General features: G+C 38.3%; 2 protein-coding genes across 5 annotated transcripts; one reads left to right on the top strand and one right to left on the bottom strand.

The window, feature by feature from the left end:
• Positions 1-5,739: 5,739 nt before the first annotated feature.
• Positions 5,740-10,549, top strand: gcdha (glutaryl-CoA dehydrogenase a). The gene is made up of 12 exons (XM_034688339.1): positions 5,740-6,029; positions 6,478-6,587; positions 6,683-6,715; positions 7,084-7,224; positions 7,468-7,530; positions 7,711-7,881; positions 7,971-8,100; positions 8,811-9,027; positions 9,128-9,231; positions 9,406-9,531; positions 9,648-9,808; positions 10,149-10,549. The coding sequence occupies exons 2-12, from the start codon at positions 6,485-6,487 to the stop codon at positions 10,220-10,222; spliced, it is 1,323 nt and encodes a 440-aa protein (XP_034544230.1). The 5' UTR covers positions 5,740-6,029; positions 6,478-6,484; the 3' UTR covers positions 10,223-10,549.
• Positions 10,550-10,633: 84 nt separating this feature from the next.
• Positions 10,634-14,373, bottom strand: syce2 (synaptonemal complex central element protein 2). 4 transcript variants are annotated; one of them, XM_034688340.1, is made up of 6 exons: positions 14,254-14,373; positions 13,965-13,972; positions 12,083-12,197; positions 11,723-11,799; positions 11,305-11,419; positions 10,634-11,095 (listed from the first exon to the last, which is right to left on the bottom strand). In XM_034688340.1, exons 3-6 carry the CDS (start codon positions 12,155-12,157, stop codon positions 10,895-10,897), a joined length of 468 nt encoding a protein of 155 aa, XP_034544231.1. In that variant the 5' UTR covers positions 12,158-12,197; positions 13,965-13,972; positions 14,254-14,373; the 3' UTR covers positions 10,634-10,894. The 4 variants fall into 4 exon arrangements, with proteins under 4 accessions (XP_034544231.1, XP_034544232.1, XP_034544233.1 ...); XM_034688341.1 differs by having other exon boundaries at positions 10,637-11,095; positions 14,269-14,373; XM_034688342.1 differs by having other exon boundaries at positions 10,637-11,095; positions 14,250-14,355.
• Between the last annotated feature and the right edge of the window lie 324 nt (positions 14,374-14,697).

A 14,697-nucleotide genomic window follows, 5' to 3' on the forward strand; every position in this document is an offset into this window, starting at 1 on the left:
AACTGATAGGCTGAATGTACATTCAGGGGAGTGGCGGTGTGTGTGAGCAGGAGAGAGAGCAGGAGGGTGGGGATAGGAGGAGAAGGCAGCTCCAACAGTGTCCACAACACAAACATTTAGTTCACTGTTATTTGAAGTAGCATACCAGTTAATTATTTAGTGGAAATATACTTCAGTCTACTTTTGTGGAATATGACTTTTTAAAGCCCTTTGTATATCATAATTTTGGTATATTATACCACAGCTTATTACTTTTTATAACTGAAGTACATAACAAGGTGTCATTTCAAACATGTATTACTTATAAAGCAATCTTTGGATGAAAAGCATTACTCATATGGAATGTAAAATTGAGATTATCTGAGACAAATAATCACCAGGCTAAAAAGAGCGACAATGTTTATGTAGTATTAAGTTACAAAATCTAAAAAAGATACAGGTACATCCTCTCATGTCAATAACTCTTCTTTAAATCCTGCTCTGATTTCAAATATGTCCAGATGTCCTTCATTCCTTACAAGCAACATTAGTATGGAATACTTTACTGCAGTATCACTTCAGAGTAGCACAGCAGGTGATTTGTAATCCTCCACCAGATGCCTTCTCACAATCCCTCCAGCACAGTGCATTTAATCTGAGCAATCAGATTCCCCATTTTGAATTTGAATTTGCATCTAATAGGCTAATCATGCAGACTCATCAATGATTAACTAGTGGGATTTACTGCTACAGAGAGATTAAGTCTGCACTCAAGTAGTGTCAGACACATCGGTCAAACAAGTTTACAAGTTGGAAAATGCAGGTGAAAGCCTGCTCAAATTGGAATTAAAACTTGGAAACCCTGCCTTTGTATGGACTCCGGCCCGTTCTGCAGAAATCTACCGACTTAAAAAACAGCCCACCTCCCCTCCTGTGCTGGCATATTTTGACCCTTAAAGAGCCCCACAATCCTGACCAGTGATGCTCCAAAATGGTGGTTGGCGTCATGCTGTCCCAGCTTCAACACAGTACAGAGCGCCCTATTGCATTCACCTCTTGCTTGCTTGCTGCAGCCAAGCGAAGTACTCTTGGGGGAAAGGGAGGCCCTGGCGTTTATCTGGGCATGTGAGCAATGGCATATGTAAATGTACGGGAGGCACTTCACACTTGGAACTGATCATCAGGCCCTCACAGCAATACTGGCTTCGTCAGGGTCCAAACACAAACCACAGCAAATCCACCGCTGATCGGAGAGGTTTCAAGAGTACAACTTCTCCCCACAGTTCACACCATGCTAGAAGGATGTAGTGGCAGAGCAACCAGATACCAGAAATGGGTTTAGACTCAACAGAGCCAGACCTCTTACTGATGCTTCACACACCTCTCCAGCCCACAGTGTCCCTCCAAGACCAACAGCTTGCTCCAGCAGACTGCGACCAAACATCCTCGGTTTATGATGGTCATATGGGCATTGTCTAAGTGAAGCAGCACTGCAGGACCCTGGTATTGTGGCCAGGCATTGTTCACTTGGTGGGGGCTTGAAGTTGCTAACAAGCTGAAATAGCGGTTGAGTAAGAGATGAAGAGCACTCCCAGCCTGTTTCACAGTGCTGGATTGGGAACCGAGTCCACAGACCACACTGAAGCTACAAGCTACTTGGGCAACAGCTTGGGCTCGTTGTGGCATGCCAGCCGGCTTTGAAAGGTTAGAGTAACAGGGTAGAATAATCTGCAAGACTCTGCTGATATCTAGCAGTCTACCCAGTTTACTTAGTCAGGTTTTTACTTTGTTGTTGCACATGTTATTGAGTTTTTGCTGGTTTCTCTGAGGGGGGGTAAAAGCATGTGACACAGCTCTTGTGGTTGAAGCGGCGACAGTCAGCTGCTTTATGGTATTTTCTGTAGTAACATCTGTTTATGTCATCTTGATGTGTTATGCTGAGCAAGACTGCTCTCTGTCTGAGACTAAATAAAGCACCATGTTCTGAGGCACTGAGTCTGTCAGTTTGTAGATACAACACAATGTTTTGCTCATGTTAAGAAACATTTTATTAATTCATGCATGGCACATCAAGTTTTTGCTCACTACCATTAGTTTTTGTCCACACAGAGGGACCTAGACTTGTTAAAAAAGCCATATATTAACATTATTATGGCATTTAACCCACCTATAATTTATGTAGTCCAAGCTTTTAATAAACAAATAAATAAATAAATTTGTACATGCACTGATCTCAGCATTCTTGATCAGCTGTCGTTTCCTACTCTTTGTTTTAAAAAATGTATGTTTCTGCACTATTTTATTGCCTGTTTGTAACAAATAGTGTTATATTTGAAGAGTGTTCAAAGAATGTTTTGTGTTGAGTTGTTTGGCTATACCATCTCATCATACTGATCGTGATGTTGCGTGTGAGTAATGTTTGTCTGTCATGTAACAAAGCTTTTATTGAACTTCAAAACTATGTTATTCAAGTGCTTTAATTGCACTCAATTTTAAGTATAATTTGAATGCACTAATAATAAGTTATTATTGATGGTGCTATAAAACAGCTTGTTATACTAATAACGTAATTTTTGTATAATAATAATAATCTAATGTTGTGACTCTTACAGTATACTGGACTCATATTACTTATGAACTGTTGTCCACTTGGAAGTGTGCAGTAAGCACACACATGACACTAAAAATACCTTCAGAGATTATTAAATACATAGTCAACATGTACTGTACCCATGACATAAATGTGTATTTCAAATGTATTTTAAAGTAGTGCACACCAAATACTATTTAGACATTTCATTTACCACAATTAAAGCTTGGGTTGGTAGTCAGATTTAGATACACTTTTTGTTATACTGGCTAAAATCATCTTTATATCCCGATGGCAATCAATACATAATGTGTTCTTAAAAAAGAGTGAAAAAAAAGGCACTATCTACAGCCGGAGTAAACCTGGGAAAACACCAACCAATCCCTGCCATCAGGAGCCAAATTATGAATCCAATCAAATCCCGTCCTGCCGTTCTGCCCGCCTCCTGCGCGTACATTTCATGTTGTTTGTGTTTTTAACTTTCACTATGATAATGTTTTGTAGTGAGACATGAGTTGACGTAGTGCAAAACACAAACGATGTGCTGAGGACTGGTTTTGAATCAGTCACCATCATATGGTCGCCAATCAGCGGCGCTCGTGCATATGAGCGGGGCGTCGTTTTGGAGGAACTCCGAGTTGAGGGAGTTAGACGGAGACCTGAGGAAATGCTACATTCAAATTCATGCTACTTTTCATGCTAGTTGACTACCAACCCTAGCTATAAGTATATTCACATATATTGCAAATAGCTAAGAAAACTTAACACACATTCCAAAATAACACACTGAGTATGCTCTTAGTATAGACTATATAAAATGTTTTAAGTACACCCAAAATAAGTATAATTATTTTTTTACCTCGGATGTTCACATCAGGATCTCTGCAACAGGATACCCTTAATACTGTTAGCAGAGCAAATAACAGAAAATGTATTGACAATGGCCACCCTCGTTACTTAAAGAAGCTACAACAAATTTGTGAGGGACAAAAAAGCATCATCAGTCTTAATCATGATTAATGCATCACAAATATTTAGGAGGACTCAAACATTTTGCATTATTCTATTGGCTGGATTATGAGTAGAAAGGGTATAAGCACTGTTAGCTACATAGGTTATGAGTTATTTAAAGTTTGAAAAGTGATCAGTTTTTTAAATAAATGCATTAAAGGGTTCAGGTTCAAAGGTTCAAAGGTTTTTAATGTCAATTTTCACTGTATATACGAGACATACAGGAAAAACGAGATGCTGTTTCTCTCTTCCAGCTTTTAAATATCTAAAATTTAAATATAAAATACAATAAATATAATAAATACAGTTCTATAAAACATCCTATGTACACAGTGCAGGTAGTGCAGTGACAGATTAAAACTGGACAATAAAAATGATAATAGATAACAGTACAAATGATATTAAGGTGCAGACAGTATTCGAGATAATATGCAATTAATAATGTGCAAAAAGCAGCTGAGGTAGAGTCCTTGTATGTAGTGTGTGTGTGTGTGTGTGTGTGTGTGTGTGTGTGTGTGTGTGTGTGAGAGAGAGAGTGAGAGAGAGAGTGAGAGTGAGAGTGAGAGAGAGAGAGAGTGAGAGAGAGAGAGAGAGAGAGAGAGAGAGAGAGAGAGAGAGAGTGAGAGAGAGAGTGAGAGAGAGGGAGAGAGAGTGAGAGGAGAGTGAGAGAGTAGAGAGAGTGAGAAAGAGAGAGAGAGTGAGAGTGAGAGTGAGAGAGAGTGAGAGAGAGAGTGAGAGAGAGTGAGAGAGTGAGAGAGAGAGAGAGAGAGAGTGAGAGAGAGAGAGTGAGAGAGAGAGAGAGAGATAGAGAGAGAGAGTGTGTGTGAGAGAGAGTGAGAGAGAGAGTGAGAGAGTGAGAGAGAGAGAGAGAGAGAGAGAGAGAGAGAGAGAGAGAGAGAGAGAGAGAGAGAGAGAGAGTGAGAGGGTTTTCTGGATCTAAAACAACAAGTTCGAAGTAACAGATTATTTAAAGTATACTGGGTACATTCAAATGTTAAATTCTTTATCATGTCAAATTCTGCATCATAAATCACTACTGATTCTCTAGTGTTCACTTATTTCACCATATCTCAGTTACTGTACTGAGGTTTGGGGAAACACGTATAAAAGCTCACTGCAACCACTGTCACAGAAAAGAGCCATCAGAATAGTTCACAATGCTGATTTCCATGAACACAAATTCATTGATCCTAAAATCCAAAATATTGAAATTATTTGACCATAGGGATTTTAAAACTGCACAAATTGTGTATAAGGCAAGGACAAATCTTCTGCAAGGAAATATTCAAAGATTGTTCTTTGAAAGAGAGGGGGGTTATAACTTAAGAGGGAAGTGCAGAATAAAAATGGTGAGTGTTTGGACCACAAGGAAAAGCTTTTGTATTTCAATCTGTGGTGTAAACCTGTGGAACAGTCTCAATGTGGAGCTACAGCAATGCCATTACATAATTAAGTTCAAGAAGAGGTATAAAGAAGTAATTTTCATGAGGTACAAGGAGGAAGACAAGTGTTGAGAATCATGAGGCTTTTGCTTTTGATTGTAGGTGTAAGTATGAAGATAGGTTATGAAGATTTGTTTGGTGGGAATGCATTTGTATAATGCCAGAAAATAGTGAATAAAGGGTAGGATTAGATACGTTTTAACTTCTTCCTTCTCCTTTTCGCAAATGTAAAGTCAAATGTTTCAGTGCTTGCTAATGGAACTCATTGATTTGTGTTTTTTTGTAGAACTATTTCTTTTTTACTTGTCTATCTTTTTTTTAATTTTGCTTTTACATGTTTGAAATAAAGACATCAAATCAAAAATCAAATCAATGTCAAAAAATTGAGTCAAATTGGTTTAGATTTTAGGGAAAACAACAACAATAGTTCATACATTGTACAAGTTGTCTTTATACTTTTTACGGGATGTACTTTACATTCTGCTTATATACACAGTCAGCAGCCAAGTCACCTGCAAAAGTTTGGCACATGCTTGGTACATGCGTGCATCCGTCCTCACATACTGTGCATGACTTCTTGTTTTTACCAGCCAATGAGCGCAAAGGGCGAAGGCCGACACCCTCCACTCCCTCCGGCAATGCAGTAGTCCTGAAACGCCATTTTGAGTGTGAAATGCATGGATCATTTAACTCACATCCAGTCTAGAAATCTAAAAAGTACATTTAATATAAATGCAAACTCCCAGAATGTGTTGCATGTACGTATTTTTCTTTCACTGAAGGCAATCCTGAGGTAGTTGCATAACGGCAGTGCATTACTCAACCATGGCTCTAGGGTCTCCTGTGTGTTTTGCCACACCTGTCATGGACGACACGAGTTCCCATGTTATATGTTATATATGCTGCTGACGTCACACCAGTCGAAGTATTATTTAAACAACTTTCATCGACCGCTGCACAAAGAGAAAGACATCCAACCTCACTGCAAACTTAGACAGAAGACAGAGGTAATGTACAGATGCATTTCTAGAACATTTTAAGAACATTTTTAACATCTTAACTTTTATCTTTTTAAAAGTTTAGGTGTTTGCATTAGTGCATGATTAGTATGATTTAAGGTGATTGGGCGCTTCTCTAAAGGGTTAATTGATAGTTGTCTATAGTCAATACACAATTACTTTGTGTTTACCTTGGAGTAATAAGAACAGTATTCATATACATAAAAACTGTTAAGGCCCCTGCTAACAAGAGCTTGAGAGAGTAAGATTGATTAAGTAATTTCCTGTCTTTTTTTTTTTTGTCAAATAAGACTACTTTCACTAGACTGGTAACTCTGCCCATTATTGTTACATCATGCATCAATCCATGGGAAATGTGCTTACACTCTGTTCATAGAAAGTAAAATATTAGTCTTCAACTTCAATAATTTTATATGTTATTTTCTTCTGTGTTCAGTAAATAAATGGCTCTCAGAGGTGCTGTCACGCGGCTGCTTTCCAACAGCCAGAAATGTGCTGCTGTTTCTGTGTCCAGAGCCCAGGGAACAGCTGCCACAGCTCCACGGGGTACATTTCAAAGTCTTTATGAACTCTTAAAATATAAAGCAAAACTGTGATTTATCTAATAGATAACTCAAATTCTCATATTTTTCTTTCCTTAGATGTCGAAGAAGCCAAAAAGCCGGCAAAAGCACGTAAGTATTTTTGTTTGTCTATTTGTTTGTTTGTCTGTTTGTACTTTCTTAATGTATTTTCATTTATTTTTCTCTTTCTTCTCATGGTAATTATTTCATTGTTGTATGTGCAAAATACTTTTTTGTTCTATGTTATCTATTTAGTTATTTATTTGTCCTTTTCAGTTGCTACATGTACAAAACGAGTTTAGTGTGCTTATTTGTTTGTTACTCTGCCATAATTGTAATAAATCAATAAATATATTGTTTAAAAAAAAAGCACTTAAGTAAAAGTTTAATAAGCAAAACCTGGTCTGTTTTGCTGATTGCACATGTTATGCTTCCATATGTTGCGGTGACATAACCACTGTAAATGTTTCGACCCTCAGCCAAGGTGCCATTTAACTGGCGGGATGCTCTGGATCTGGAGGGTCAGCTGACAGAGGAGGAGATCATGATCCGAGATTCCTTCCGTGACTACTGCCAGGAGAAACTCATGCCCCGCGTTCTCATGGCCAACAGACATGAACGTAAGGAAAGCAAACATCCATGCTCAAAGTAGTTAGAGGAGCGTCTCTGTAAGATCATAAAGACTCATTATGGTAAAATCAGAAACTTATTTAAAGGAGTTAATAGAACATACCACATATTATGGTTCTGGTTCAACTTTCAACTAGACTTCAAATTGTTAGGACATGATTTATGTGTGTTAAGTTTTTATGGTCAATATTTAATTATCATTTTCTGTTTTCTCAACATTCACTGTGCTATAGACTTCCACCGTGACATTGTCTCAGAGATGGGAGAGTTGGGTGTCTTAGGCCCAACTATTAAAGGTAAGCAGAAACAAACTAATCCATTATTCTGTCAAACAGGATACAAGTCGTCAAGGTCTTTGTCTAGAAAGAACATAATTTTATCTGAAATTATGTTTTTTGAATGCATCTTTTCTTTTTTAGCTTTTTCAATGATGGGAATTACTTGTAGACAGTGACACCGTTTTATTTACCCTGCAGGGTACGGCTGTGCTGGCACTAGTTACGTGGCATATGGCTTGATTGCCAGAGAGGTTGAGAGAGTTGACAGTGGGTATCGGTCCGTCATGAGTGTTCAGTCTTCTCTGGTCATGCATCCTATCAATGCTTATGGCACAGAGGCTCAGAAGGAGAAGTACCTGCCCCGGCTTGGTGAGAATGATATTTTCTGCAGTGGTATATTACACAATGAAAAAGTTAAAGGACAGTCTCAAGATCGTCTTTGATGTTTTTTCATACAGCTCGTGGTGAAATCTTGGGTTGTTTTGGCTTAACGGAGCCAAACCATGGCAGTGACCCCAGCAGTATGGAGACCAAGGCCAAATACAACCCATCCAGTGGTACCTTCAGCGTTAGCGGAGCAAAAACTTGGTAAGCAACATCCCCCTTTCATCAGATGGTATTTAGAAACAACAGATCCAATTTTCCCTTCAAATCTGACTTTTCGCTGCATTCAGGCTAAATGCTTACAATGCTACTTTCAATGCTTCATGCCATTTATTACCATGACCATGACATCTCAGCTTTGGCCAACTTTAACTTTGAGTAGTGAATGGATATTCACTTGCAGTAAGAGTTTCCTCATCCCAGTGTGTGGAATCACAGGCACACACAAAAAGAAACAATTCAAAGAGAAATGTGATGCAAGAAAGATAGCTATGGCAAAACCAAAAATATCGCAATTCACAAGTATTAAACCCAAATGTTGCATGAAGTTAGGAACAATAAAGTGGTTGAAAACATCTATTCCTCTGCATGCTGGACTCCAAGTAAAGGGATTCTTGTATTTAAATACTTGTGAAAAGAGCTATTGTTTCAGTGCCATCTACAGTTTATGTATGAAATACCAAACAAACTTTGTCAGTTTCACAGGGCTTGAAAAAGCCTGCTCCCAGTATTTTAGTTTTCTTAGAGAGAAGTGGCATTAAGGTCAGTTAAAGTTAAAAATGATCATTTTTAAATGAAGCTTGGATCTGAGTGGAGTGTCAGTTTCTTAGCAACATATTTAGCTGTGTGATTGCGCTCATTAAACATGTGAAGTTAGAAATCTTTCATCGACAACTGACCCCTTCCTTTGACAGGATCACCAATTCCCCCGTGGCAGATGTTGCAGTGGTGTGGGCGAAGTGCGAAGATGGCAGGGTACGCGGTTTCATCCTGGAGCGTGGAATGAAAGGTTTTTCCACCCCCAAGATTGAGGGAAAGTTCTCCTTGAGAGCATCTGCTACTGGCATGATCCTGATGGATGAAGTGGAGGTTCCTCAGGAGAACCTCTTGCCCAACGTCTCTGGTCTAGCTGTGAGTGGCCACCTTCTTGATAAATCTTGTTCTTACCAAAGAACTGTATTTTTTCTTTGCTGTTATATAACCTGTCTTTTGTTGTTGATATTGTAAACAGGGTCCTTTTGGCTGTTTGAATAATGCCCGCTATGGCATTGCATGGGGAGCTCTGGGAGCGGCTGAATTCTGCTTTCACGCTGCCCGGCAGTACACTTTGGACAGGTACAAGACATTCTGCTGACTGTCTTTGTTGTAAATAATCCAAGGCCATAGGAATTTCTTGATATAACATGATCCAAAAAACATACTGCACAGTGCACTAACGGATTGTGGCCTTGTATTTTGCCAGCCTCTTTTGGAAACATTGGTTCTCACTTCGCTCTCTCTTGTAATCAGAATCCAGTTTGGGGTGCCACTTGCCAGGAACCAGCTGATGCAGAAGAAAATGGCTGACATGCTGACAGAAATCACCCTTGGGCTACAGTCATGTCTGACTCTGGGAAGACTTATAGATGAGAAAAAGTGAGTCCTGTTGAAATGCTTTTTATTCCTTAGACAAATACTTTTAGCCTCTGCTTAACTATCTTGCACAAAAAGAGCCAACTCTTCCTCATTGTTTTTATTCCTCTTCTTTTTAGGTCAGCACCAGAGATGATCTCCTTGCTAAAGAGAAATAGCTGTGGTAAAGCTTTGGATATTGCCAGACAGGCGAGGGACATGCTGGGAGGGAATGGCATTTCAGATGAGTACCACATTATCCGCCATGTCATGAACCTGGAGGCTGTCAATACATACGAGGGTAAGCACACACCACAGGATACACTTAGTCTTAGTATTTAGAATTTAAAATCACCAAAGAGTATTTTGTGGCAAGGAGTTCAAAACCCAGCTGCAGTTGTATGCATCTACCACATGAGGTCAGCATTGTACAGACTGTTGCAGAGTGACAAATGCTGATTAAGTGATCTCTTTATTTTATTCAAAGGAAATAGTTAAAGTTAATATAAATAAGCTATCAGGTTATATTTTTACCAATTAATTAGAGACACCCTTATTACTGAAGAAATTTAGCTGATACCTATTACGTGACTTTTCATGTAAAAACTACTTTTAAGAGTTTTTTTCATTGATCTTCACAGGAACTCATGACATCCATGCTCTGATCCTGGGCAGAGCCATCACAGGACTACAGTCTTTCACAGTTGGGAATTAAACACTCTCTCAACACCTCCTTGATATGGACTTGATGTGGATTTGTCATCCACCCTATGAGAAACAATCAAAAATACCTCACTACATGTGTAGTGTGAACTGACGGGGCCTTCCATTACTGACTCTGTTTGGTAGAGCAATAAATTCATGTATGATATTTGCACAGTTGCCTTTATATATAACCCAGGTACCGATGACTCAGATGCCTTTTGAAAGGGTTTGTTTATTTGGTGATAATTATATATGTAAATAAAGGGATATGTATGAGTGAGAAGCTTTAAATAAATGTAAGTTTGATTGTGTGTGAGATTAAATTGTTACCATTTTACTCTCAATTGTTAATTACTTTAGCTTTAAAAACTCATATCTGTGCTAACGCTTTGTGGTTTTAATACTTAGTTATGTCTACACCTTGGAACCAAACAATTGGCTTTATTATATTTATTATTGAAACAGTTACCAGTCTTGAACAATGATACACATGGATTCATCAGCTTTAAACTGAACTTGTGTCCTAAACACAAACATACTGTATTGGATGTTTTTAAAACAAGGACAGCCCATAAATGTATCATAACAAAGTCAAATACTATACATATTGGGTCTAGTTTTCAACATGTGAACAAACGAATTCATTTGGAATGACTTGGACATCAGAGAAACTTCAATTTCATTAGGGTTCTGCTGCCTGGCTAATGGCCAGGCCCTCTCTGAGACTTTTCAGAGCCTGACTGGCCTCCATGAGCTCCTTATTGAGTTCAGTGCAACTCTCCAGCACCTCAGACAACTCCTGCAGCTTTATCTGCATCACACTACTGTTCTCTTCATAGACCGTAAATATATTTTCTTTCATCTGCTGAAACATCTCCGTCACCTAGGGGTCAGAACAGAAATGGCATAAATTAACAATATTTTCTAGTTTACACGATTTTAGGACCGGGACAGCATGAAATACTCAGAAAACAACAGAACTCGTGTAGCAAGCCACACTTCAAGAAGTATGTGCATTAATGTCAAATATGAAAAGACTTCACAGATTATTAAACAGAGAAGGGGATCAGACATTTGTGAATGTTTTAATACCTTTGAAACTAACTTCTCCTGAAAGTTGTCCATCATTTCTTGATCCCTGGTGCGGCTGTCATTTATCTTTTCCACCAGATCCTGAACTCTTCTGCTGATGCCATCAATGCTTGAGCTGCAAACGATAAAGACTTCAGTGACGTTGATTCAATTGGACCCATTGGTGGGTCTTGGGGATTTGAGTTGGTCCCTTGGAAACTGAATGATATTTTTTGTTTCTTGAGAAAATGTATCAACATGCGTGGGATAGATGAGGTGCGTTCTTGGGAAGCATTGATAGTGAGTTTACCGTATAATTTTAGATTTGAATGCGTCGGAGACTTACAAGCATACTGAATCTGGTTTTATCCTAAATGGATGGTAGTAACATACCAGAAACATGCCACTTTTTAATAAATGAATTGCTTTATGTGGGTACCTTGTGTGTGGCTCTTGAGTCTCAGTGATGCCCACGCTTGAGGTCTTTGACTTCAATAAATCATGAGACTCTTCAGCCTGTATAGAAAGGGACAGTTACTTACACATTCACAAAGCTTTTCCATCAGCACCAGTGTTTTATTTTGTTGTAATAACTACTTAAAACTGATTTATTCACATCCATTACGGGTTTCAAACCAACACACATTACAAAGAATGCTGCAACACCTGCTCATCTTCAGTAAATCACTCACACTGACTTATTTGGACCTTTTTTCAAGGTTACTATGCTCTTTTAAGTTGAAATGGCTTTCAAAATACTATAATATACCATATGTTATGTTAGATATTGACATGTTACCATCTGTGAATCAACATAGTCGGTCTTTGGACGGGACTCGGATGTACTTTGGAGGCCTTCAAAGAAAAAATCCATTGGGCAGTTTGTCCTTGCAGAAGTGTATGTCAAAAAAAGACAAGAGTACCCTACTGCAGGCAAGATGGCGCCGCCACAACATCCACACCGGAAGTCCATACCGGAAGTCCATACCGGAAGTTACAAAGCTAAAAACGTTGCAATAACACCCACACCGGAAGTTCATACCGGAAGTTACAAAAATAAAAGCCTTCAAAAAAATAAAAGCCTTGAAAAACAGGAACGTGAACGCAAAATAAAAGCCTTCAAAAACACGTAGGTTTACGCGTAATTCTATGAACTTTTTTGCACTTACATTTTAATCGTATCAGTATTATTGACTAGTTGATTGACTCCAAAAGTGTATAGGCTGTTGAAAATTCAAGTTACTTAGAAGCCTGCACGAATCACTAAGTTATAGTGTTAACGTCTCAGCCATGCATAGCCTTTTGTTCCGAGTGTGTGTTGAAAAACTTAAAGCTGATTATGATGCTGCCGTGATGACATCTGCATATGCCTCTCGTTTTGTCTGGGTCATATGTTATTTTATGTTGTGTTAGCCTGACTGTACCTCACCTGCCCACCAGTTCCCTGTGGTGTGTGTCCTGCCCCTGCACACCTGCATCCCTTTGACTGATTCCCCCAGTGACCCCTCTTCCTTCCTGCACAGCTGTTCCCCACAGGTTCATTATGATAACTGTGCAGCGTGCAGGAGTCTCTTTCCATGGGGGCTTGTCACATTATCTAAGTTTGCTGTAGTGTTTGTTCCAAATTACCTTGCATGCTGTCTGCCTATGTGATCACATGTATAGATTAATGAATGAATGAAATACAGATCCAGAGTAGATCCACAGTCACGAGAGAAGAGCAGAATGTTATCTATGGTGCAGGGGCGAGTGGAGGAGGAAAATGTAGAGGTGTGTGGTGACTGTTTCTTTTTTAACATAATTTGTAACACGTTACAATGACACAGTGACAGGGGTGTTCATTAACCACAAGAACAAACGGAGGGAATGGTTTCTCCTTCTATTTTGAGACATTAGATGGGCGTAAACACTCTGAGCTTGTCAAACAGTTTTATTCAGATTGAATGCTTGATGCATGTACACCAATGTCTTAACAAGATCACTTTATTTGGCGTCCATGAAAACATTGAAGTTGGAACCTTCAATTAGAATGACTAGAAAAACTGCAAATGTATACATAGCTACTGTTTCTTTCCATCCAAACCCTACTTGAAATGTAGAATTATACTTTATTTTATGTTCTTTTAATGTTATATGTATGATGTCTTAACCCTTTTGTATTGATAATGTTGTACTTGAAAAAGAACAATGCACTTTTACTATTACAAACTCCAAATCAACATAAAATATTAGGACTAAAATATTTCAACTTGAGGCACCACTGTCAGCCACTGATGATAGATGTACAGTACACATTTCTGGGGAGCCTCTGTTGTTTTTGTGGTGAATATAGATCTCTGTGTACAGCTTGAGTGTATTTTCCCTCTTACTTACAGTCTTTTCCTTCTCATCCCCTCCCCCCACACACACTAACACTCTACATTATTCTGTTCTTCATACACAGCGGGATCTCTCTCACTCACTCTCTCTATCACAATTAGCTTTCTGCTAATTGATTTAGCAGCGACAGACTAATGCAATCAATACGCTACACGAAGAAGAAACTTCCAGTTCGAAGCATCCGGCATTGGGTAGAGAGGGGGTTAAAGAATCACTTCCGGTATGGACTTCCGGTATGGACTTCCGGTGTGGATGTTGTGGCGGCGCCATCTTGCCTGCAGTAGGGTGCCTCTCAAAAAAGATGACGAGTCTGTTAAAAAAATATATAAGAAAGCATTAGTGAGATATGTTATGAATTCATACTGATCTAATAACCTGTTTCTGGGGATTCAAAGTATTAAAACGAAGTCAGGGCTAATTCCCCCCTTAGCTTTAACGGTGCAGCTAGCTAAAAATTAGCTCTGCTAGGTAATCTGTAAAATATAAAATAACTTCAATTTTCGTTATCCATTTACAAAACATAAAACGTGATAAATGTTATGTAGTTACAGGATACCGCATGAAGACAACAAATGTTTCAGATATACCTACAGATATTGTTATTACCAGCCTTTATACAGTCTATGTTACCAGCTCAGTAACGGGAGTTATAGTTTCCAGGATTTGCTGGAAGGAGAGTTGGCTGTCTGTATGTGTTAGCTAGTTTAAAGTTCCTTTTTTATCGTTAATAAAGATAGACTGTATAAATAAATGAATACATTAATAAGTAATTAGAAATACATTTACATTAATTAAATAAAATACATTAAATTAAAAGATAATCAAATTAAAATTAATAAAAAACAAATAAAGTATTACTTGTATCGTTCATAAAGATAGAATGTATAAATAAATTAATAATTGATAAGATTTAATCGAATTAAATAATAATTACATTAAAATTAATTTAAAAAACAAATATTAGAGTTGGTGAAAGTATACATATAATATTCTCTTTATATAAATGATTGATAATAGTATTACAGAAAAATAACA

Source organism: Notolabrus celidotus, chromosome 7 (assembly GCF_009762535.1).
Source record: "Notolabrus celidotus isolate fNotCel1 chromosome 7, fNotCel1.pri, whole genome shotgun sequence".
NCBI lineage: Eukaryota > Metazoa > Chordata > Actinopteri > Labriformes > Labridae > Notolabrus > Notolabrus celidotus.

Excerpts from the sequence above, each read along its gene's own strand:
- gcdha (XM_034688339.1), top strand. The coding sequence starts at position 6,485 with ATGGCTCTCAGAGGTGCTGTCACGCGGCTGCTTTCCAACAGCCAGAAA. Across the intron at positions 7,225-7,467 it reads CATGGCCAACAGACATGAAC|ACTTCCACCGTGACATTGTC; the intron begins GTAAGGAAAGCA and ends ACTGTGCTATAG. Across the intron at positions 8,101-8,810 it reads GTTAGCGGAGCAAAAACTTG|GATCACCAATTCCCCCGTGG; the intron begins GTAAGCAACATC and ends TTCCTTTGACAG.
- syce2 (XM_034688340.1), bottom strand. The coding sequence starts at position 12,157 with ATGGATTTTTTCTTTGAAGGCCTCCAAAGTACATCCGAGTCCCGTCCA. Across the intron at positions 11,800-12,082 it reads ACTATGTTGATTCACAGATG|GCTGAAGAGTCTCATGATTT; the intron begins GTAACATGTCAA and ends CTTTCTATACAG. Across the intron at positions 11,420-11,722 it reads ACTCAAGAGCCACACACAAG|CTCAAGCATTGATGGCATCA; the intron begins GTACCCACATAA and ends TATCGTTTGCAG.